The sequence below is a fragment of the Setaria viridis genome, chromosome 5, assembly GCF_005286985.2.
Source record: "Setaria viridis chromosome 5, Setaria_viridis_v4.0, whole genome shotgun sequence".
In the NCBI taxonomy this organism is placed as follows: domain Eukaryota; kingdom Viridiplantae; phylum Streptophyta; class Magnoliopsida; order Poales; family Poaceae; genus Setaria; species Setaria viridis.
This window is the reverse complement of record NC_048267.2, coordinates 2,076,383-2,099,738: the sequence shown is the minus strand read 5'-3', so window position 1 is coordinate 2,099,738 and position 23,356 is coordinate 2,076,383. Positions and strand designations below refer to the sequence as shown.

Genomic DNA, 23,356 nt, shown 5'->3' with positions numbered 1-23,356 from the left:
GAGTGGCGTGACAAGGTCTGACTTTAAAAAAATTATAACTTTTTCATACGAACTCGGATGAAAATGATTTTTATATGAAAATTGTAGCTCTTGATGAGATCTACAACTTTGTAATTTTGAGTTTTTTCATTTAAAGTCATTAATATACATTAATAATTGATCTAAACTTTAGACAACATATTGAGCGTCTGATCTTGTTTTCGGTCATCTCCAACTCGGCTTGGTTCATCATGGTTCCACCAAATAAGTTCTATACAATATATTATCTATGAAATTATAGGAAATAGATAAATTTAATATGTCAAAAACTACTACAACTAAAATGAAAGATATATAGTTATCAAATATGGAACATATATAAATAAAGATAACAGAACTCAAACTTTTGCTTTATTTATATACCTGGTTTGAAGCAGAAGCCTTTATAGGAGTTGTAGAGTAAACTTTAGACCACAACTTTGTTAATTTGAGTTTGGGCCAATTCACCCTGGAACATTTTCAAATTCGAGCTCAAAGTAAGCACCAGCTTAAATGCAGCACACAGCTCTAAGTTTCAAAAACAGTGAATGTCTTCCATCTTGGCATGTGAATTTCTACAAAATTCAAAACTAAACTGGATCTAAACCTTTTATAAGAGTTTTAGTATGAAGTGTGTACTACAATATTTCCCATTTGATCCTGGTCTAAATCGAAGCCGAGCCATTTCAAAACTTGAGTTAAAGTTCAGCTAAAATATTAAAAACAGCTCCATTTCAAATCCTGCTAAGTCTCTGAAACCCGCGTTCCCGAGTATTTTGAACTCGTATAACTTCAATTTGAGAATGAAATTGCACACATCGTCTTTCTAGGTTTTGTAGTTTGAAGTCAGGACTACAATTCTTAGATTGGGATATTTTCAAATCTTTTTGAAATTTTTGAGAAAAATGTGGCCAAACATAGCCCGTTCGCGTGCCACCGCGTTCCACCTCGACGTCCGGTACGCGATCACCGCGTTGCCCCCGCCGCCGTTCGCCGCGTGGCACCGCTGCACCTGCGCAGCTCGACACCCAACCCCTACCACGATGTGACTAGTCGAGCGCCGCAGCTACCCAGTGACCACGCGAGCTCGTATCCGCCCTCCGCTCCGCATCTTGGCCGCCCAATACGCGCGACGCTCCTCGCCGCACGCACACGCCACGCCGGCTCCGCTCATCAGCTCCCGCGCTTTGCCTCTCGCCACGCTGATGGGACAAATCGAGCTCCGCAGTTCGGCCAACCCACGCCCGCGACAAGGAGAATCTCTCCGCTCGCAATCCCTCCCCACCAATCCGCCAAAGATCATCGACGAGCTCCGCACGCCTTCGTCACAAATCGCCGACCACGCAGCCTCTGCCAATCCGCCAAAGATCATTGACTGGGCAGAGGCTGCACGGGCGGCGATTGGCGACGAAGGCGTGCGGAGCTCGTCGACGATCTTTGGCGGATTGGTGGGGCTATGCAAAAGGAGAGTACGACCTGCCTTGCGGAAAACACATTTCATTATTGGCTTATGCATTCACATTTGACATGCTCTTGGCATTAACATTTTAGTGATTTAATTGTAATTAATAGGTCCATTTTCTAACTAAAATTCTGTCGCTCTCACTCTTAAATGCTTTCCTCTGCGCCTCTGTAAAATGTCACAGATTAGGCTAAAGCCTTTTTAAGGGGAAAAAATGGAGTGACGAGTTGGGTTTTTTTTTACAGTTTATTTCTGCATTCTATCTACTAAACCGAATCTACTGACCATGCTGAGCGACGAAGATAATAAATCAGACATGAGGCTTTAGCAGAAAATATAAGTAAAACAATTGTTAGTTGTTATATAATACGTATCATGCCACAATAATCCCATGGAATTAAGCTTACAGCTTACCAAAGAATCACCTAACCAGTTGCGCCCAGAACTATACTGGTGCACTCATGCAAGTCAACCTACTCATTCTATATGCATATACGCTTATCTCTTGATCAACAACAATCCATCTATTAATAGACCAGTAGTCCAATACACATAAATATATTAATCTCACACAGTGTGTGCGCCAATTTATTCAATTCGACCAAAACAGCCTGATATTTAAAAACATCTAAACATGTCTCAATGTCCATCATTGGATCAAGCAGCTTAAAAATCAAAGCAAAGATAGAACTGGCCATGCATCCAAGAAACAGTATAGCCGGCTAGTAACCCAGAAGCCATGCATATGCTCAGGAAGCTAGATAGTAGCCTAGTAATCGTCCACCACTTCCATCAGCCTACTGGCCACTGCACTCGCAAACACCGGAGAGCTCGGGTGAATCTGCATCCAAATCAACAAAGAGAAAAAGAATATTATCATCGTTTGAAAATTAAATACCATTGTGAGCACGTATATAGCATATGAAACATCGATGTTAAGATCATGCATGAAAACAATAGGATACGGATCGATGGTTCACCTTGGTGTTGAACATGTAGATGTGGCAGTCGCCGATCTTGCCGCCGGAGAGGTGGACGAGTTCAAGGCGGAGGTCGTCCAGCGCGCGCGACGCGGCGGCGAGGCACCCGTCGCGCCGGCGCTTGGTGAGCTTGATGTTCACATCTTCCTCCACGATCCGCACGTCCACGGACGTGTCCTTGCTCCGCCGCTGGATGTACGTGCTCCGGATCGGCTGCCGCTGCACGGCCGGCGGCGGCGGCGCCACCTCGCCCTCCGAGCTCTCGGCCTCACCGGCCGCCGCCGCAGCCACCGCAACCGCCGGCGCCGCGTCGACCACGTCCCCCTGCAGCTCCATCCGGCGCCGCTTCTTCTCCACCAGCAGAGTCAGCTCCTCCACCGTCCTCCCCAGCTCCTGGATGTACTCAATCGCGTCCGAGATCACCGTCGCCCTATCATCCTGCGCCGAAAATAATAAAAAAGAATCGCGAAATTAACTCAGATCAGATGATGAACAAAAGAAGAGAAGGATCAAGAAATTTGGAGACAGCTAGTACCAGTACCTTTGTGCGGTTGGGGATGAGGAGCATAAGGGCGTTGTACTTCTCGGTGAGCCGCTGCCGGCGCTGCTTCTCCTTCTTCTCGACACCACCGGCTGGCCCACCATGGAAGCCGCCGCCCAGCAGCGCCCTGCTCCGCTTCCTGCCGCTGGTGGCCCGTGGCGGCGGGGAGCTCTCGAAGGGCATGGGCATGTAGGCAGCCGACTCGTCGTCGGTGGCGCCGAAGACGAGGGCACCGGTCCTTGCCCCGCGGAGGAACGGCTCGGCGGCGGCGGTGTAGTGGCCATTGCAGTAGTCGCGCAGCATGTTCATGGTGTGCTGGTGGCCGGCGGCCAGCGGCTCGTACTGCACCGCCGGCTGGTGAGGGTCCGCCGCGCCGCCGAAGAAGTAGTCGATGGTGGGCTGCGGCGCGACCGCCGCCGCGGCGTCGAGGGAGTGGAGCAGGTGGAAGCTGAGCTCCGATGGGATGGTCGCGACGCCGGCGGAGGCGGTGAGGTGCGGCTGGCCGGCGTCCAGGTCCCGGGTCTCGTGCGCCATCAGGAGCTCGCACTGAGGGTGATACATCCTGCTTAATTTGCACACAAACAATCTGGATCAGCACATCAACAAGCAGAGCATGGCATGCATGCAAATGGGAAAGGTAAAATCAAGCATGCTCGCTGCATGCATCTTAGATTTCTTTAAGAAAATAAATAAAAAACATGAATGGGTCGAACTACTCCATGCTCTTGTAATTCTAAATTTTGTACATTGTAATTTATAACAGCAAGAACTTAACTACCTAGCACGCGATCGAGTTGCAAAAATGGAAGACATGACTAGGTCAAGAACGAGAGTGTGCCGTCTTGGCTCACAGATCAAGTGAAGCAAAACTACTCAAATCATACAGCAGGAACACATCAGGCATGGTTCTGAAAGAAAATAAGAAGAGGTGCGCAGCAAGTAAAAGAAAGGCAAAGATTCAGTAGCAACCCAAAGAACAAAATCATGGATCCAACTGAACAGAGTCGCGCAGTTGCAACCTAATTAAAAAGCTCCAATGATTCTAGAAATGAAGAAATAACTAGACCAACCAAAAGAACAGGAAGATTATTCTGAACATGACAAAAATAAATGGGAACTGCAGAGATTCTGTGTGCAAAATAGATGAGTACTGGCTGGGTTGGGATACATCATGAATTCAGTACATGCATGTGGTTGCAGCCTTGCCCTAGAAAAGGTCTTGCATATACATAAAAAGAAAGGAAAACATAGGTGGGGTGGAGGAAAAACAACTTAGATCAAAAGTGCAGCCGATCGATAAAACAACTTGGATTATTTGAGGGGAATGGATTAACAAGAGTAGCAAACCTTTTCTTCAAAGGTCGCAGCAACCTCTAATGCAGTGCAAGATTAAACAAGGTAGCGAGTAGCGAGGTTGGTTAAGCTCCTGCTGAAATGGAGTGAAGGGATAGAGAAAAGAGAGAGGAGGAGGTATGTAGAAGGCCAGAAGGGGCAACCGTGACATTGGGTAGGAGAAAGCTGTTGGTTCCTTGTGGATCGGCAGGGCGACAGCGACACCACCGCCGGCCGCGGCTAGCCTTTCAGAAGAGTGGTTTGTTACTGAGATTCCTCCCCGGAGGGCCCCACCAACCCAACCAAAAATCTGCCATACACCGCACACACTGACAATTCTAGTGGTACACGCTCATGCAGGATTCAGAAAGGCAACCTTGCATTGGCCATGTATGCACCCACAGAGACATGCAACGATTTGGTTCCTTTGTATGCACACCACTTGCCTAGTTGCCTACCATGGGAGACAGAGGAGAGAGTACCTAGCTGCAGATGTAACTATGCAAGTAGGAATAACTGAGGTCTGGACCAGTGTATTGTATTACAGTCCCTAAGAGTTGGTTGATGTTTAGGTGCAGGTGTTAGTACTGTCTTTGAGTGCAAGATTTTTGTATTGCATAATGTTAATTTTATTTCACATACCAACCAGCCAAATGCAGCTCCTTATTTACAAGTAAAAAAAAGTAGTACATAATTACAGCTGTGAAGGTAGTTTAGAGAGTGTTTGGATTGCTAAAACAGGAAGCTGAAGTTTAGCCCTAGGTGTATTAATAAGGTTAAATGTGGGCTAAAGTTGGACTAATAATCAGGAAGAGTATCTTCAACAGATCCCCGTTCCAATCTAACTAATGTATTAAGAGAGTTTATGAAAAAAATAGTGCTTCTTTCCTTTTTACTAATAATTATTAGGATAAACCTATAATCCATCCACCCCAAATAAAGGAGGAGTTGTGACTCTCCCAATATGGTAGTTGAATTGGGATGGAATTATTGGAGAACTGCAAAAGCAACTCCCCTAACAACAATGAAAAAGATATTGAGATATTCTCATTATTAGCTAGTTATGAGAAAAGATTTGAACATGAGAGTTAAACATGAGCTAACTGCTGGAGATGCTCTAATGGATTCTAACCACTAATTAGCAAGTTAGCCACTATATTACAATTAGTTTAGCAGTTAGATCATGTTTAACCCTCATATTTGGTATTAAATAGGAGGACTAAAGTTTAGCTGCAGGATCCAAATACCCTCATGGTATGTGCAAGTGAGATTTAAGTCAAGGCTACTCACCCTGGTTATCACTAGCAGATACAATAGGCCGGCTATACTAGTAACAACTTTACCTTGCTTACAGATTGAAGTCTCTCCATGAAAATACATATATTATTCTTCAATTGAAACATGTGGGTTTTCATGTTATACACCAGCTAGCTAGTTACAAATGTCCACGATCTAGCAAAAATAAAAACTTAGTACTGCGTGTGCGTACATGAACTACCCTAACTGACAATACGTCCAAGGATCTCTCTGTCCTATAAACCTGATACGAGTAATCATCATCTGTAGAGAGAGAGGAATCTGAAAACTGTAAGAGCATCATGCGATGTTAACCGGACGGACGGGCTGTTAGACCGGCGCCCTCGGAGGTTGGCTCACGCCTTTTTCCATCTTCTCCCCTCATCGCCCGTACGAGCTCCATCGAGCAGATAAGAGACATCACATTTACACTGGTACAAATTATCGCGCGAAAACATTGTGGAATGAGGCTAGCTATCTCATTATTATTCTAGTACCGCCTCATTGCATCACCAAATATTCCAAGTGGCCAGTGCAACACCGGGCCCTTTGCTTTTTGACCAGTTCATCGATCAATCTCCATCACTCCATGCATGGATGATCGATCCTCACCAGGCTTTTTGCCTCGTCCGACGTGCGTGCAAAATAAGGGAGGGGGGGGGGGGGGGGGGGGGGGGGGGGGGCTCGACCCCATCGGCTTCCTGATCCCGATAGACAAGATCATTTGCCTTGACACAACCGTTTTATCTTTGTGGTATAGTTGGGCAAGGTTGGGTTAGAGCTAGCGCTAAGGTCCAAGCGTTCCAACTGAATATCTTCATAACCTAGATCAATGGACGTATTTGGGTGCAAATTAGTTCAATAATTTGTAAAATAATCAATTTAGTACACGAGCCCATCCCTGGGCACGTGCCACCGGTGCACCCAAACAGGGCCTCAAAAAATGCAGGACCCAAGCTAGATTAGTACACACTAACTACTACTAATCAGTATCGGTAGTTCTACAAAACCGACAAGGTCACTCAAGTTTCCATGGAGCTTCCTGGAAAAACCTACACAAACTTTCCTTCATTCTACTCACATGCAAATCATCCCCTATCATCCCGTAAAAGGCAACAGCTGTATGTCTGATTCTCCTACCACCAATTAATCAACAATTTCCACAAGTAAAATCCTATTGGACCATGAATAATCGCCTCCAAATCCCAAACTCATATTTATATATATTTCTTGGTGGCCATATTTCTTCCCCTCTATCTCGTTTTCTGTCCATGCGCATAATCCTAGTCTCAGCATCAATTGATCATTTAGGATTGGTTGGCTTTGTTGGACCACTGAAGCTGCTTCTTGTTGGATTGGGACATTAGAACAATAGAAACAACTGCTAATCATGTCAGTATTGGAGAGGTTATTCCATGATCTATAGTATAAAAATTACTTCATGTTGAACTTTGGTAGTTGGATTGAGGGCCTAAATTATAATTTGGTACAAGGCCCACATATTTTACGGGACGACCCTGTTACTAGGGATGAAAGTGGTACGGATATTATCTGCTCGTTCGTCCAACCGAAGGGGTTCGGACACTCAAATGGATGGTTCGTATCAGAATCCGGACATTCAATATCTGTACCGTTCGAATCCGGATATACAAAGTTAGATATCTAAGATTCGAATAGGACGGATATCAAGATTCGACACATCTTGGCACTATTCGTATCCGAATTTGATCTAAAAAAATAACTATATGTATTCATATCTGTGCATATCCGTTCGTATCCGATCAATTTTCATCCCTACATGTTAGTACAATCACTTGGCAAATTGGTGCATCTGCAATCCAAACGTTATAACGATAGCATATTTGCCAACCCTTGGTCGCAATCAAGGGTATATTCACATCGAAAAAATTATTAAGCATTATTTGGTCATTAATATTCGCATTGCAATGTCAATATACTTAGCTAAGATAAGAACGAACCTTCAGCGTTTAGAAAATTAATGTTATATCTTCATATTAATTATGTTTATATGATGATTTAATTTTGGTTAATAATATTTAATTCATATTCGACATTGAGTCTGTTCTCGTTGTTGTCTACATATTTGATTGTATGCATTATTCAACTACACAAAAAAAACCAATGTGCAACCTACTAACAATACATTTTAGAAGCTTGGAATAAATATGATTTAAAGACTCCCGTACTTATTTAGAATTTAGAAAGGGAAAATGAGATAAAATAACATAAACAAACATGATTCTATACAGTTATTGAATATATGAGCATTTCTTAGGGACTTCAGTCTTTTGGTAAGGCCACTGACGATATTGGCGATGTGTCCATTGACGCCAATACCTATGTATATGGTGACTTCATCAATTTTAAAATTTGCTGGAATAAGATATGTGCATATGAGTTGTAGATATTAGTGCGTGTCATGTATGCTAGTGTGTTTCTCTACTTTGTTTTAGACAAAACTCCCTCTTCTCTCCTCTTATCTCTTTCTTCCTCTCATGGTTGCGTCCAGTGGCACCGTCGCGCCGCTGCGCAGTGGTCTTCCATGCAGGCCCAGAATGTGGGTGGTAAACAATTCAAACGTTTCCAGGAGTTATATTTTTCAGCTTAAAATTCATCTTCGATAGCGTTGTAAAGAGAGCCACCGTCAGATCACTGTCCAGTCTGGAAATTCAGAAGACACGATGACCTGTGAAGTAGGTCAATCGAATACAGCCGCCATGCTTTGCTTCAGAGCAGAGCAAGATGGCTTGTTAACTCGGAACGTGCAAGTAGATGCTCGAAAGACCGTCGCCATGCACGTTAAAGTCAAGGCAACCTGCTGCCTGCATATAGTGAATGGAAGGAGTGAAAGGGAGTGCGCCTAATCATCGATTGGGTCACACCTTGAACCTTGAGTCCTTGACTGCAATGGCTCATCCAGTAGTGCTATGAGATTTGCAGAGAGCTCGGATGTTTACCTGACTTACTGCAGGATGGTGATACAGTAAAAAACATAAAAAAAATACCAAACTAAAATCCTGGCATGAATACTCCCAATGGATACTCTCTAAATTGTCCAACATCAGTAAACAACATTCCTTCTGTCATGACTGGGTGACTCATTGTAACCTCATCAAACCAGTTATCCTCAAGCTCCCTAGACCTGTGAACAAACAATGGAGTCTGATCATCAACATCATCTGGAGTGTGGTTTCCATCATTTGGGTCATCAGATAGATGACACCCCAGGATTGTTCTTTGTTGAATTTGAAGTAGCCACCTTCTTTGCCCTACCACTAACCTTACATTTACCATCATCTTTTCCTTTAATTTGAATAGCAGGTTGTTGCTTCTTCAAATTATACAATTCATCATCCCCAATATCACCATCAAATGTATAACCACCTGCATCCACAGCCCTGTTTTCAAGCTCATGTTCTGGGACAAGCTCTACATCAGATGAGTCATCATCAGTTTCATCCAAACCCAGTATTTTCATGTCTCATCTTCAACACTGTCATCATCATCTAGAGATAACTGTGCCATCTCTTCTCCTCCACCAACATCATCTTCTCCTCCACCAATCTCATCTGGACTGAATGCATCAACCAAGGTTCTCACAACAGATTGAGTTGGATTATTCCTTGGAACTGGTTCAGTGCTGACTAGCCTTCCAGGATCAGGGACAATGTACAGACTGCAACTACTTAGCGCTACATGATCCGCCAATAGTTGGTTGCATTGGTTGTCATCAAAAATAAGCACAAGGCCATTCGGTGGACAGTAACCCAGCTTTAGGTAATACAAACTGTCTCCATCCTTCAACCCAAATTCCTTCAAACAGTCATGCAACTGAAAATAACTCATATAGTCTCTGTCAAAGTCTGGAATAGTTCTACATATTCCACCTCGACCAGTGCTACTACCATATTCCTTGAGGTTGCCACTAAAAGCACAAGTAAAAATCTTGAGTAATATGACACTCTGACTTCCCATCTGAAAAAAAATATAAATGCTCTGGTGAGATAAACTAGCTAAAAGTCAAATCTTTGTGAAAGAACAAGTTCACACTAAAAGCAACGTTACTGACTTAGCTTTAGCCGCTTAACTGAACAGAACCATCAATTCTACAAAAATCAAACATATTTTTACTAAATTCTAGGTACTTCTTTTACATCCATTACCCGTACAACCCATCTTTCATAGTTTCCTACACAACCAGGTCACAAAATCCCAATAACAATCGGCAAAACCAAATCCTTTTCCCCACTATCACCAGAATCATTGCACAAATGGAACAGATCTACCGTGCAGAGCCGCTTCGCAAGACCTGGAGGCCGTCCCTCCGACTGGAATGGAAGACTGAATCGACTAGACGATCACCGCAGGAGATGGCCGGCCGCTGGCGATGCGCACTTCCTCTGTTCCCCCGAGCTTTTCGCCCACGATCGTTTGACAGTTCGCGTCGTGCGTCTCGCTCGATTCAAAGAAGACTACGAAATTCAAAGAAACAGAAAACGACATGACATCACATATCATGCCGCAGCAAACTACAAGCACAACAAAATGGTACCTGAGCCTTAAGGAAAAGGATCACTACAGAAAAATAGGTCCGTTTCCATTGGACCAACTGTAGTATTCTGAAGCTGATTACCACAAAATGATAGTTGTTTTCCTCTACCTGAGCATCTTGTTAGAAAGAATGAACTATATGTTTTCCGTGGTGCATTATTCATTCATTCAATCTCTTGCTATTGCAAAGGAGTGACAAAGGGGTACCACCCATAGCAGTTCATGCCACTCACAGGTTTAAAGTCTTCTAAGTGATGCAATAGGCTTTAGATGCCTGTCCTGAAGCCAGTCAAGACAAAATATAGCTTCTCCAAAATATAAGTTGTAGCAATTTGCATGTTCTTTAAAAAGAAAAGCAGCTGTAGAAGAAACATCATATCTTTTGTTTGACTAATAAACAGCATACATGATTTTTTGCTTCTGAGTGTATTTTAAAATTCCTTGGTGACAATAATTAACATACCGAAAATGAAAACTCCAAAAGATACTTCATTAAACTTTAATGGTTTACCAAACAAACTGATTTTCTTTACATATAATTTTTATCAAAGCAACTATGCAATACCAGTAAACAACACAGCTGCACTAGCAATTGCAGTCAATGCAATTATCTGGTATTGCCAGAGTTGTTCTTCTCATTTTTTAAATTTATATTAGTTTAATCGACTTCAGCAAGACTAAAGAAAAACGAATAGAGTAGAATTGACCAACTATCTTCCACGAACAATGATTAACATCATAGCAATACACATGAAAGAGTCCAGAAGAATGCACAGACAATGTAAAGATCCAGCAGAGTGGCATATGCCCCTCCATTTATCTAAATGTTTGAGAGGCAAAGTTGAAACTTGAAACTTAAATTAGAGTAAAAATATATGCGGCTTTCTGTTCTTAAAAAACACATAAAGGATCATTATAAAACCAATAAACAGTAATAGAAATCATACATGGAAATAACAGACCGACATCTTGATGTTGTAGTGAAACCAAGTCTTCCAATGAACTAACATCCAGTCAGCTTTACTTCGGTCAGTCTATTTGTCAGATGAGGCACAATTCAAGGTCCACTTGAAATCGCGACAAGCTTAGGCGAATAGAGCCTTGGACTAAAGGATGCTTGGAAAAATCACCATATGTGGGGATAAAATCCTGGTTGGATTTTGGAAGGCCCCGTACTGCAAATAACATAAAACTCAGAAAGCACAAAATCTCTTAAGTCACAGGTACACTCAAGCAAGCTAATTTCCAATCAATGTGCTGTTCTCTAAGTTGATTCAAAATACTTTGCAAGAACCAAATCCTTTTATATAGCCTAACTCCCGGATGGAACCATTAAAGGTTGCAGTGAATTTCGTTGAATTCAACCTATTCTCCAAGTTGATTCCAAGTGCTCAGCAATAATCAAACTTTTTACATAACCTCAGTCTCAGGTGGAACCATTAAAGGTGGCAGCCGCGAGCCTTCAACTTTCCAGGTGATTGGTATGTTGTTCATCATGTACGCAGAACAAACTGGAACATTTGCTACAATTTGTTTTCTCGAATTTGAGTGGCCCAACTGAAAACCCTGTCAAGACTGTTCCTACCTTACAGAATGACCATCCATACCCTGGAATTGGCTAAACATTGGCAACAAAATATACCAAATGACTTAACAGTGTCTGTGAGGGGGAAAACATTCTGGATAGAGGTACATAACACATCTCATAATCATTTGAATTTTGGAAAGAAATGGGGCACAGCTGAAAATTCAGTTTGGTTGTTAGAATTTCCTTTGCAATTGAATGTGTTATGATGGATTATATCAAGTGCAGAAATGTTTTGCGTTTATCTAAAGGAATACTTTATGTCTTATTTGTGGTATCTGTGTTAATGATGGATGCACAAGAGCATGGTGATGCAATATTTTTCAGAAAATTCCATAAAAAGAAATAGTCTTGCACTGACCAGCTCAAAATAATTCTTGGATCTAAATAGATTGCAAAAATCCCAACACTAAAACCAGCTGTATCCTCCCCAGCTCCAATGAACTAACTAACAACAAAGGCTGTCTTAAATATTACTGACAAGAACCTCACCAGGCATCAACCAATTTCCTTTACCAGTTCACCAGGCAATACTGACCAAGGACAAATGGAATTGCAAGAACCACTAACAATGCTGCCTTCCATCACCTCCTACTGCATATAATATGTATCATGTGTCATTGTCTCCTGAACCCCCACTGTGCCATTCTTCCTCAAGCTGATCCTCAATCTCTGCAGCTACTTTTACATCCTCACGACATGCAACCTCTCTCTCTTTCTGCAGCTCCTCCCTCTTCATCTTCAAGTCTTCTAAATACTTCTTATGCCCCTCTTCCATGACTGCCACAAATCTCTCCTTTAACTCAAGCATTGGATCTCTATCTACAAGCTTTCCCTTCTCATCATAAGCTTCCCTCAATACTGCTGTCTTGATTCCACCCTTGAGCGATACATAGAAGATTCCTGGGTGCCTCGTGAATGCATTGGCAAATGCATTTGGCAGCCTATACTCCTCACAAAATTTCCCAATAACTGGCACCGCCATCCTTCGCTCTACTGTCAGAGACAACACCTCATGTAACACACCAATTGATCGCTTCTCAGCCTTCGGGGATGCCGGATCCAGATTGGATGCATTTGCATATGGTGAGACATATGGCAGCTCAAGCCAATCCCTCACCCACTCCCTCATTTCCTTCTTGAGATAGAACCCCTTTGGCATTTTAACACTAAAATTTGGCCTTGGCCGAATTCCGACGACATTGGCCTCCTTGTCAGCCTTCAATTCAATCACCGACTTCGCCAGTTTGTCATCCCAAGAAACCAACTCGAGGAACGCGTTCCCAGATGCGTCGGGCCCAGGGTCGCCGACGAGGCGGAAGAGCTCCGGGTACTTGGGGACCAACGAGACCAAGAAGTCGTCTTGGAGGCCGAAGTCGCGCTTGGCGGCAGCGATCTTGGTGACGGCCAGTGCGCGGGTGGAGGAGATCATGAGGAGCTTGGCCAGCCTGGAGGCAAGGAGCGGGGCGTGGAGTTCGTAGAGGCGGGAGGCGAAGTCGAGGAAGGCGAGGAGCTGCGGGGAGGGCGAGGCGACCGGCTTGGGGGGAGGGGAGACGGAGAGGAGGGTGGGGTAGCGGCGGAGGAAGGTGGGGACGTGGACAGGGAGCTTGATGCGCTCGCGGCGCTTGGTGAGGTAGCGGAAGAGGAGGCGGCGGCCCGGGGAGAGGAGCACCTCGCGGACGAGGCGGGACGCTTGGCGGAAGCGGCGGTCGCGGGTGATGGCGGCGTCGAGAACGGGATCGCGCTTCCACGGGACTTTTAGGGAGGATATGCGCCGACTAGGGAAGAGCTGGACGAGGCGGCTGGCGGCGCGGGCCGCGGCGGCGGTGGCGGCGGCGGCGGCGGCCGGAAGAAGCATTTGCCCCGTTTGTTTCCGCGGCGACCGCGCGGTGCGGCAGCGGACCGCGAGAAATCCCGCCGAACGGCCCGCGGTCGCCGTGCAGTAACGCCCCGCGAGAAGCATCCCCCACCGCGATTGAACTAGCACTACGAGATTAATCGAACCTTTTTTCCATCGGTGCCCTCTCCCTCCGTTCCCCTTCCTCGATCTCGCCGTCTTGCGCTAGGTCGGAGCTCCTCAGCGCTGCTGCCTCCCAGGCGGTGCCCTCTCCCTCCCGTTCCCCTTCCTCTCGCGCTTGGGTCGGAGCTCCTCGGCGCCGCCTCCTCCCAGGCTGCCGCGTTGTCCGAGCTCCGGTGCCTCCTCCCACCACAGATCCGGCGCAGGTGAGATGGTGCGCCGAGCCGGACGGGCGGCGCGGCGCGGCAGGCACGGCAGACGGCGCGGCGCGGCAGGAAAGGGGCGTGGCAGGCGGCGAGCAGGAAGGGGCGCGACTGGCGGCGCGAGCAGGAAGAGGCACGGCAGACAGCACTCGTGAATAGCCTGGCAAGCAGTCAATCGACAAAACAAATCCTTTTTTAATAAAATTTCAAAGAAAATTGGCGTCAGAAACGGATTATTTGTTGTAGGTTTTTTTTTACTAATGGGTATCGTGTGAGTTGTGAAATACCGTTGCCTTAGCTAATTCAATGATTTTGGAATGCATTACTAATTATTTGATCAAAATTTGTTTTTTACAAATTTTAAAAACATTATCAAAATCAACTTCTGCTCGTACTCGTGAATAAAATTAGTTATCATCATTCATAGGAGCATACAAGTCATTTTGCATTCAGAATAGATAATCTACTACAAATAATCAAAGTTGCCAAACTCCCAACTTATCTAGCCAACTGATTCTCCTGACAGCAGATTCTCAGAAAATTCAAATTTTCAGACAATCGATTTTCAGATAAGCGTAAACAAATAGGGCGGCGGGCACCGCTGAATAGTGTGGACACTGCTAGTCTGCTACTAATAAGGCATCGAATACGCCTTCTCACAAGCTTCACAGTTTTATGAAAAATGTCTTTGATGCCAAGCTGCAAACTTTTGTTGTTTGTTTTCTTGTTTTCTTGTAGGAGTATTGTAAAAGCAAAAACGTATAATTTAAACTTCTGGTGATGTTTTCATGGCGATTTCAATTTAAAATGATAGACAATCTAATCTCTAGGTATGGATTATGGAAGCTAATAGGGCTGGGCACTGAGCCAGAAACTCACGAGCTGGTTTCGTGGATTTTCTAATGAGCTGAGCAACTATTTTTTTTCTCATCCTGTTAACGAGCTGGCTCAAGCTAGCTCGCAAGCTGCTCACGAGCCAACCGAGTTAGAAGGAGGCTAAAGGTTCAATGGAGGGAGTTGAGCTATCAAAGTCGAACTAGCCGCCTCTAAAATTTTATAGTTACTATTTTTACATTTCATATATGTTGAAACGATGGAAATTTCAAATTTATATTTGGCTCGTGAGCCTAACAAGCTGGCTCAAGCAATTAACAACCCGAGCCGAGCATTAGGCTAACGAGCTAGACCAAGCTGAGCCGAGCTAGCTCGACGTGCAACCCTAAAAGCTAGGGTAGCCAAATACTTGATAGTTGATACCCCTCATGTTCTCAAGTAACTTCAATTTCAGATAATAACATGGTTACCAAGACACTATCCTAACCACAAGTTAATAGGATTAAGCATAGTGAAAATATAGAAATTTAGTTTGAAAGTAATATTGAAGATGAATGTAGACATTCTACATCTAAAATTGCTTTAAAATTGTGAAAGAGCCTCTAGCCTACTCCCTTTGTCCTGAAATATAAGGCATCCTAGAGATTTTGTGATATATTAACAGGAGAAGCAAAGAGATGCATGTACCCTGAGTTAATGGTAGTTGTAGATAACAAGAAACTTATTTTTAGTAATAATCCACCAATCAGCTACTCTTATCTTGTTAATTATAGAAAGAATTAAACGACAATCATCCAAATGTGCCTACAACACCTTGTATTTGAGGATAACTTTTGAATGCTTAGATGCCTTATATTATAGGAAAAAGGAGTAGTGGTTAGAGCACCTAAGTAGCACCCAGTAGGCCCAGTTTTGACTCCCCGTGGGAGCGAATTAAATGGGTCTGAAATAAAAAAATTATAAAAAAATAGGTAAGGGCTTCCCCTGCTGACTTCGGTCAAAAAAATCTTTAAAATATTCGAAGAGGTATTGATACTCAAAACTAAAATATGCTGATGTATCACAAAACGACAATTATTTAGAGAACGTAGAGTTCTCAAAGTATATCTTTGTATAAATAAGCTCCCTTAGATTTGGCCTTGTTGCAGCTTAAGTATTTTTTCCTTCTTTCTTTATTTTTTCTTCTATTATTTTTTTATTTCATTTCAAATCTTTGGTTGTTTTTTTTATTTTTTTCTTGTTCTTTATTTTTTTCTTTTTTCTTTTTCTTTTGTCTACTTATATACTTAATTGTTCATCAAGTGTATATATATTTTGTTTGCCTTGGGATACATTAGTTCTCTACACCTTTCGTTTTACTTCTTTATTATTTCAATTCTATTTCAATTATTTTTTATTATTCTTTTCTTCTTTATTTTTATTAATCATTTTTTCTATTTTTATATTTTTTCATCATATGTATATATTTTGTTCTTCATGTGTATATATTGTGTTCATCAAGTGGACATATTTGTTCTATATGTAAAACAAGTTGTTTGTTTTAGAATATTTTGTTCGTAATGTCAAATTATTTATCTGCTTTGTAGAATAAACTGTATCGTTCTAGATAAAAGAATATATCGTTTCTGAGGAAAGTGAAATTTATTCTAGTAGAAAAAAAATGTTGCAACCATAAAAGATGCACCCCTCCCTGAATCTTCTCAATTATTGCCAACAACTCTACCAGATCACACCTCCTCTGTCAGATAGGCTGCTTCCAACAAGTTACTGAGGAGCTCCCCCCAACCCACCCCAAAACAAAAGGTTACTGAGGAGCACAAGAAGCATTGAAGCGACGGGGAGCAAGAAAAAAATCACTTAGGTTCAAATGAGGGCTAGAGCATGGGACGAGCACCAACGCACCATTGGGAGGAAGTGTTAGGCTATTACCATGGGCATTAGAAGAGAGAAAGAGGATCATGACATTGGAATTTGGAATAGAAGCGATGCACGCGCTGGGATGGATCTGGGACCCTCTAAATTATCTGCCATCCTTTTTTTTAATGGAAAAATGTATTGGCATTTGAAAAGGTATTTGGAAACTGAACTTGACCACTAATTTCTTTAGAATATATCATTGATTGTCACAAAATTAATATCATATTGAAGATGTATGAAGCATGAATCTATTTGGTACAACTTTTATAGACTCTAAACATCCACAGAGTTCAACTATTTGTTGTAAAGTTTGATTTCTTTCGAATCCTAATACGGCCTACATAAATAAAAGTAGGACTAGTATGGATATAAATGTTGTATTTTAATACTAATAAACGAGACAAGCAAAGATCAACAATTTTAATTACCCACGGGTCTTAAGTTTATCCACAGATTTTTAACACTTACATCTCTTCCGTCCGTATTGGACTAGTGAATGCAAATTTGATATTTCAAATCTTAATACTCCCTCTGTTCTAAATTATAGGTCGTTTTGACTTTTCTAGGTTCGTATAGCGTTTTGGCTTTTCTAGGTTCGTAACGTTTTGACTTTTCTAGGTTCGTATAGCGTTTTGGCTTTTCGAGGTATAATATCTACGAACCTATACGAACCTAGAAAAGTCAAAATAACCTATAATTTGGAACGGAAGAAATACGACCCAAGATAAAAAGATATTTTCGATAAAACTTCTCACCAATTTTATACATATAAACAGGCATACGACTTCACTGTCAAATCCAATACTTCCTACAAAAAAATTAATAGAAAGAGGTACTGTGTCAATGACGCTGCTTACTACTGATTGGAATGGAACCTTCCACAACAAAGTTTTAATAAACTCTTTCTCAAGCACGAGTATTCAACGTACCAATCAATTAATCAGGGTCAATCGCGTAAACTAGACAAGATATCTAGGTAATCACGCCGCACCACGTTGTTGCATGAATTATATTGCAAAACGTTGGGTGCGGGCAGCCATGGCCCATGGCATGCATTTGATGCTCAGCTCCACGCGTAATATCTGACATGACCAATAGAAACAAACAATTCCTGGTGATCAGAGGCAGGCAGCCACGAACGAACTAGAGATCTGACATAAATGGCAGCGAACGTCGATCGGTGTGAAATACTCCTACAAAACAGCGGAACAGGTTCATCTACTTGGAAACGATGCCAAACAAGAACGTTATGAGAAATCGACCGTTGAAACGTTGGTGCCTGCTCACGTAGCCACGTGCCGTTCTACCGAAGTCAACTCCTTTTGCTCCTGCTAACGTCCGTGTGCAGCGGTGGATGTGGCCTGTGAGGTTTGGAGAGGCTCCTCCACTAATGGTCCTTCCCTTCCCTTCTCTCCTTCCTTCTTCCTAAAAATCATGAAGGGGGTTTAAGGAAGTTCCATTATTCGGGGGGGGGGGGGGGGGATTGAGCCCCACCCGCCCCACTGCTAGATCCGCTCCTAGCTCTGTTGAGTGTTGGTGGTTCAGTCCTTGTCGATTTGGTTCCCGAATTCCGACGCTGAGCCAGCCGAGGCCAAATGGGCTCAAATCGTTGTAGCCTCAAAGTACAAGTACAGAGGATCCTATTCCAGTAAAGATAGCATATCAGTAGGCATACTTTTTCATTTAATGAGTTTAGATTTAGAATTGTATTCATGGTTGTACACAGATCATTGCCTGGTTTTAACTTAGGCTAAATTTTTTTTAGAATATCTTAATATAGGTTTTATCGAATTTAATTTTAAGAGATGTCTTTGTCACAAACTTTTGAAGAAGAATGGTCCAAGTTGTATGTCAAATGGAACGATCGTTTCTGAATCAAACCGGCATGCATAAATTCCTCCTCCCTTGGCAACAAGATATAGGTCCTATTTAGATCCTTGCTAAATTTAACTGAAGATTCGTTTAGCTAGTTGAACCTATCTAAATTCAACTAAACTGTAAAAGATCAAATTGCACTACAACTTCCTCCAGAAAAGTTTCTAAAGTGGGAGGGAGGGGTAGGATACGCAAATACCTTTTTAACTATCATTTAGCTAGTGGATCCAAATACCTTTTAGTTAGCTAAAATTTAGTTAGGTGGATTTAAAGACCATATTCGTAATATTCAGTAGCCAAAAAACGCTACGAGAGCGTTCTGGTTAAAGACAAGAAACTCTAATAAGGACATGATAAAAGGGTGTTGCGGCCAAATCTGCCTGTAACTACCGTTACAATTAACAGCAAAGAACAACGACCCAACAGCCAGTTTACCTATTACTTTCATAATATTTTTATGCACAATTGTTCTACACGTATTTACCAATTTAACTATATGTGGAAAATGGTTGTTGACTCTACTTACTACTTCATGTCAATCACAATGAATCCAAATACAATGTATTTACTTTTGAATGCTCAGTTATTAGTAGTATATGATATATACGTTATCAAGTCCTAAGAGGACGTTTGATTAGAAAAAATACGAAATGATCTAATTGTCCTTATCTATTAGTCATATTCGATGCTAATCGACTGAAATTATATAATGACTTTGTTTTAGCCTTTTGTGGATGGAGTGAATGTGTTTGCTTACCTCATTTAATTTTCTGTGCAACATCTTCTCCAAATATTTATGTAAAACTATATATTTTCTTACGCTATTACAACTTCAACCAGTCCAACACAATGCTCTATGCAACGAAGGTTGTTTTTCAGAAACTAATACAATGAATTTTTTTGAACTCCAAAAGAAACGGCCAATATCTAACTTTTCGCCAACTCAGCGACCGAAACAAAATTAATATGCATACAGAGAAAATAACTATAGCTAGCTAGTTTACTCTGTTGCAGAATTTCCTGATCTCCCCTTGGCTGCCGGTGAGCACGTCGAGGTGGCCCATCTTGACCATGGCGGCCGCGAACCGCGCCGCCCACAGCGTCCGGTTGCGCGCGTAGAGGTCGACAAGCGCCGCCGTGTCGTTCTGGCTGAGCAGCGTCACGTCCGACGTGAAGAGCACCTCCCGCGTCTGCACGTTCCTGTAGTACTGGTTGTCCAGCAGGAGCTCCGTCCTCGGGTCCAGGTCCACCACCCTGTCCCGGCGGCCCGTCGCCGCGGGGCACCGCTTCCTGAGGCGCGCGCCGTAGGTGGCATTCATATCCTCCGCGATCCGCGGGTAGAGCCGGAAGGAGAAGGCGGAGCAGTGGGAGCGGCCGAAGGAGTGCGCGCCGGAGAGCGCGACCATGTCGTCGGCGGTGAGGTTCTTGGCGGCGAAGGAGCCGACGAGGTTGGTGACGTTGGCGAAGGGCCCGGGGAGGTTGCCGAGCACCTCGGAGGCGTTGGAGACGCGGCCGTCGCGGCGGCCCGCTGGCACGGCGAAGCCGATCCCGCCCATGATGCGGCAGGCGTCGCGCGCGGCGAAGGCGACGATGTCGGCGCAGGAGACGGTCCGCCGGCACCGCCGCTCCAGCACGCGCTTCGCGCGGTCGATGACGCCGAACCCCCGGAGGCTTGGGTTGTTGGCCTGCGACGCCTTCTCCACCGAGGTCGCGTTGCTGCCGGGGGCGGTGTCCAGAAGCACGGACGCGTCGCACCCCTGAAACATATACAGTTAAAAATGGAGTGGTTAGCTTCACTACTCGCATCCATGCTTCAACCCTGTTGATGATCCTCTATCAAAAAAACCCTGTTGATGATGACGCAGGCGAACAGAGCTAGCTAGCTAACCCTGACGAAGCAGTCGTGGAAGTAGAGGCGCACGAGGCCGGGGCCATTGCCGGGGTCTCGCCGGATGGCGGCGTGGACGATGTTGCGGATGAGGTCCTCCGCCCGGGGACAAGTGCGGTTGTAGTAACCGACTTGTAGGCGCGCCACCTCCGATGACGCGACGGAGGAGACGGCGATCCACGACAGCAGAACGGGAAGAAGAACAGCCAGCAGAGGAACACCGGTGGTGCTGTCTCTCTTCGTCATCTACGGTGCTGTGGATTTTGTGTCAGGCAGCTCTTGGTCCTCGCAGCTTGTGAAATTGTGATACAGCAGTGCTGGATCAATGTGTCCCTAAATGGAGGTAAAGAAGATGGTGGCGGTAATTTGTATACGTCAATCGATGCAGCCATGGACTGACGAGTGCGTAGTATGGCCACACTGGTTATAGAACCGAGCAAACAACTGGAACAAGAGTTGACCGGCCCATACGGAACAGCTGGCCTTGGGAAAGGGAGTTGCTAGTTTGAGTATCCGTTGCTGCGGGCAAGGTGAGCTCCGTATATCGAACCATCATGATCCTGCATGGAATGCTGAAACTTTTTACAGGCATCATGTGGGAATAAAATCTTGTTTCAGGTCAAAATATTGTAGAGCTTTTGAGATACTTGGCTATTCAAACAAGATCACCTACACGGCTACCTGTACATAGAAACGTTTTTCTTGTTTTTTTGGAAAAAATGTCAAATAGACATGTTGGTTGTTTTAGGTACACCCAAGGTTTTTTTCTTTTTCTTTTGGAAAATTGCTATCCATGTTGATATGAACCATCCACTTAGTGATCAAAGGTTTCATTTTTTTGGTTTCATTTTTTTTCTCTTGTTATGGTATGACCGTATGAGGTTAATGGGCCATCTATTAGCATGCGAAAGGATGCTAGTGCCAATTACAACAGAAGTAAATAAGACAATGAATATTTTTGGGCTGTGCAATTAGTAGTGACGTGGCTCTTAACATGTACTCCTAGTTACTAGCGTAATAACACCACTTGCTAAATTAACATTACTCCCTCCAATCACCAAAGATTAACGTTTTGCGGTTATCTAAGTCAACGTTCTGAACTTTGTTTATACATTATTTTTATATTTTAAGCATGGATATTTATTGAAAAATATACTATTAAGATTCATTTCGCAATTTAGTTTAATTGTTTTGCTTTTTATATTTTGTAAATATTTTTTAGCAAAATGTATTAGTTAAAGTTGTGTTTATGCGGACCATGCCAATCACTACGGAAACAATAAAGTTGCTGAGTGTTTTCTATTTACCGAGTGTTTTATCTCGGGCACTCAGCAAAGGAGGTGTTTGCCGAATGTCAGACTGAAAACACTTGGCAAACATTATACACTCGGCATAAATCCTCTTTACCGAGTGTCAAACTGAAAACACTCGGCAAACTCGTAACCGACACTCGGCAAACAACTGACACTCGGCAAATCTTAACCACGTGATCGGCACGTGCGGCGTCCGTTAGGGGGGCGTGCCGGACGTTAGTCCTTTGCTGAGTGTCCGACGCAAAATTTGCCGTGTGCTGAATGCCGAGTGTTACACTCGGCAAACTCTTTGCCGAGTGTTTTTAGACCTTCGCCGAGTGCCCCTGGCACTCGGCATCTTCTCTGTTTCCCGCAGTAAATAACCAAAACATAACTTAGGTCTGTCCGGAGAGAATATACAAATATGCTGAAGCCATCTCTCTCTTTTGAGACTCAGCATTTTTATATTGTAGCACACGCGCAGTTCCATCCTCAATAAGCATTTAGAATTTCATAGGATTATAACTATTTCATAGGATTATAATAGGATTATAACTATTTAGCAACGTCATCCTCACAGACGTTGCCTTGTTGCCGTTCGTGCCAGATTTGCTCTGCAGGGTATGACTTGCCAGATTCTTCTGTCTGCTTGTTCTTCCAACGGTCCTGAAAGCGGATGCTTTTTTTTGGGAAAGAAAACGTAAGCGGTTGGCCCAGTTGCGCACTGCGCAGCATCCAAACTTGTTGCCTATAATCCCTAAAAAATTGATACCCATCGGCTGCCACTGCCGATGCGCCCGGGGGAGGATGGAAGAGCTAGGAGGTGGAGCTGCTGTCGACGGCATTGGGTGACAGCAGCTCGTGCACGAATGAAGCGTCCTACTACGTGCCCACGGTCGCCTCGCGAACATGGACCACTGCAGACGTGCAGAGAGGGTCCTGATGCAGACCATCCGCAGGAGGTGCCGGCGTCCATGGCCTCTGGTGAGTTCACTAAACCTCTGGAGCAGTGCCGGAGCCGGTTGAGAAAATGAGGGAGCCGAAAATAGCAGCTCCGTGCGGCTCCTTCCCCAACCCCGCATCGAACCATACGGACTGCCCCTTAAGTTCACGTTATTTACAAGAAAAATGCCATCGCACCATCCTATCCTCCCGCACCGTACCGATTCGTCGTCTCGCGTCCACCTCCTTGCGTACTCTCCTCTCCTCTCTCTTGGATGGAACGTTGGCGAAACCGATGGATCCGGCGGTGGGGAAGATGACACAGCCGTCGGATGGGTGGGAGGCCACGCATCAGGCTCGGGAGGCAATGCGCGGTGAGGAGGAGCGGTGGCGGCTGTGGCTATGATGATGTGGTGAAGTTTCTGGTTGCAGTTTGTGATGGATAAAACTTGTATTCACCATTTCAGCCAGTAGCCCAGTACTATTCACTTTTCATATCCATATTTGCCAGTTGGTGAGAACTTGCACAAATATCACCCAGCATAGTGAGTATTCTTTGTTAGCCTAAATGGATCACTTTCTTATTAACCCAAGAGCAATAG

General features: G+C 43.9%; 3 protein-coding genes across 10 annotated transcripts; all 3 read right to left on the bottom strand.

Annotated features, from left to right (window-relative positions):
• Positions 1 to 2,027: 2,027 nt before the first annotated feature.
• Positions 2,028 to 5,110, bottom strand: LOC117858331 (transcription factor TIP2). Its single transcript, XM_034741381.2, has 4 exons — positions 4,349 to 5,110; positions 3,002 to 3,563; positions 2,461 to 2,898; positions 2,028 to 2,321 (listed from the first exon to the last, which is right to left on the bottom strand). Exons 2-4 carry the CDS (start codon positions 3,560 to 3,562, stop codon positions 2,250 to 2,252), a joined length of 1,071 nt encoding a protein of 356 aa, XP_034597272.1. The 5' UTR covers position 3,563; positions 4,349 to 5,110; the 3' UTR covers positions 2,028 to 2,249.
• Positions 5,111 to 8,495: 3,385 nt separating this feature from the next.
• On the bottom strand, positions 8,496 to 14,154 carry LOC117856807 (protein WHAT'S THIS FACTOR 1 homolog, chloroplastic). 8 transcript variants are annotated; one of them, XM_034739213.2, is made up of 4 exons: positions 12,148 to 14,154; positions 10,203 to 11,376; positions 9,937 to 10,122; positions 8,496 to 9,625 (listed from the first exon to the last, which is right to left on the bottom strand). In XM_034739213.2, exon 1 carries the CDS (start codon positions 13,747 to 13,749, stop codon positions 12,397 to 12,399), a length of 1,353 nt encoding a protein of 450 aa, XP_034595104.1. In that variant the 5' UTR covers positions 13,750 to 14,154; the 3' UTR covers positions 8,496 to 9,625; positions 9,937 to 10,122; positions 10,203 to 11,376; positions 12,148 to 12,396. The 8 variants fall into 8 exon arrangements, with proteins under 8 accessions (XP_034595104.1, XP_034595108.1, XP_034595101.1 ...); XM_034739217.2 differs by having other exon boundaries at positions 12,279 to 14,154; XM_034739210.2 differs by having other exon boundaries at positions 10,203 to 14,154.
• Positions 14,155 to 19,414: 5,260 nt separating this feature from the next.
• Positions 19,415 to 21,049, bottom strand: LOC117858631 (peroxidase 5). Its single transcript, XM_034741741.2, has 2 exons — positions 20,521 to 21,049; positions 19,415 to 20,389 (listed from the first exon to the last, which is right to left on the bottom strand). Exons 1-2 carry the CDS (start codon positions 20,764 to 20,766, stop codon positions 19,628 to 19,630), a joined length of 1,008 nt encoding a protein of 335 aa, XP_034597632.1. The 5' UTR covers positions 20,767 to 21,049; the 3' UTR covers positions 19,415 to 19,627.
• Between the last annotated feature and the right edge of the window lie 2,307 nt (positions 21,050 to 23,356).

Excerpts from the sequence above, each read along its gene's own strand:
- LOC117858631 (XM_034741741.2), bottom strand. The coding sequence starts at position 20,766 with ATGACGAAGAGAGACAGCACCACCGGTGTTCCTCTGCTGGCTGTTCTT. Across the intron at positions 20,390-20,520 it reads TCCACGACTGCTTCGTCAGG|GGGTGCGACGCGTCCGTGCT; the intron begins GTTAGCTAGCTA and ends TATATGTTTCAG.
- LOC117858331 (XM_034741381.2), bottom strand. The coding sequence starts at position 3,562 with ATGTATCACCCTCAGTGCGAGCTCCTGATGGCGCACGAGACCCGGGAC. Across the intron at positions 2,899-3,001 it reads TCATCCCCAACCGCACAAAG|GATGATAGGGCGACGGTGAT; the intron begins GTACTGGTACTA and ends TTTTCGGCGCAG. Across the intron at positions 2,322-2,460 it reads TCTACATGTTCAACACCAAG|ATTCACCCGAGCTCTCCGGT; the intron begins GTGAACCATCGA and ends ATTTGGATGCAG.
- LOC117856807 (XM_034739210.2), bottom strand. The coding sequence starts at position 13,749 with ATGCTTCTCGCGGGGCGTTACTGCACGGCGACCGCGGGCCGTTCGGCG.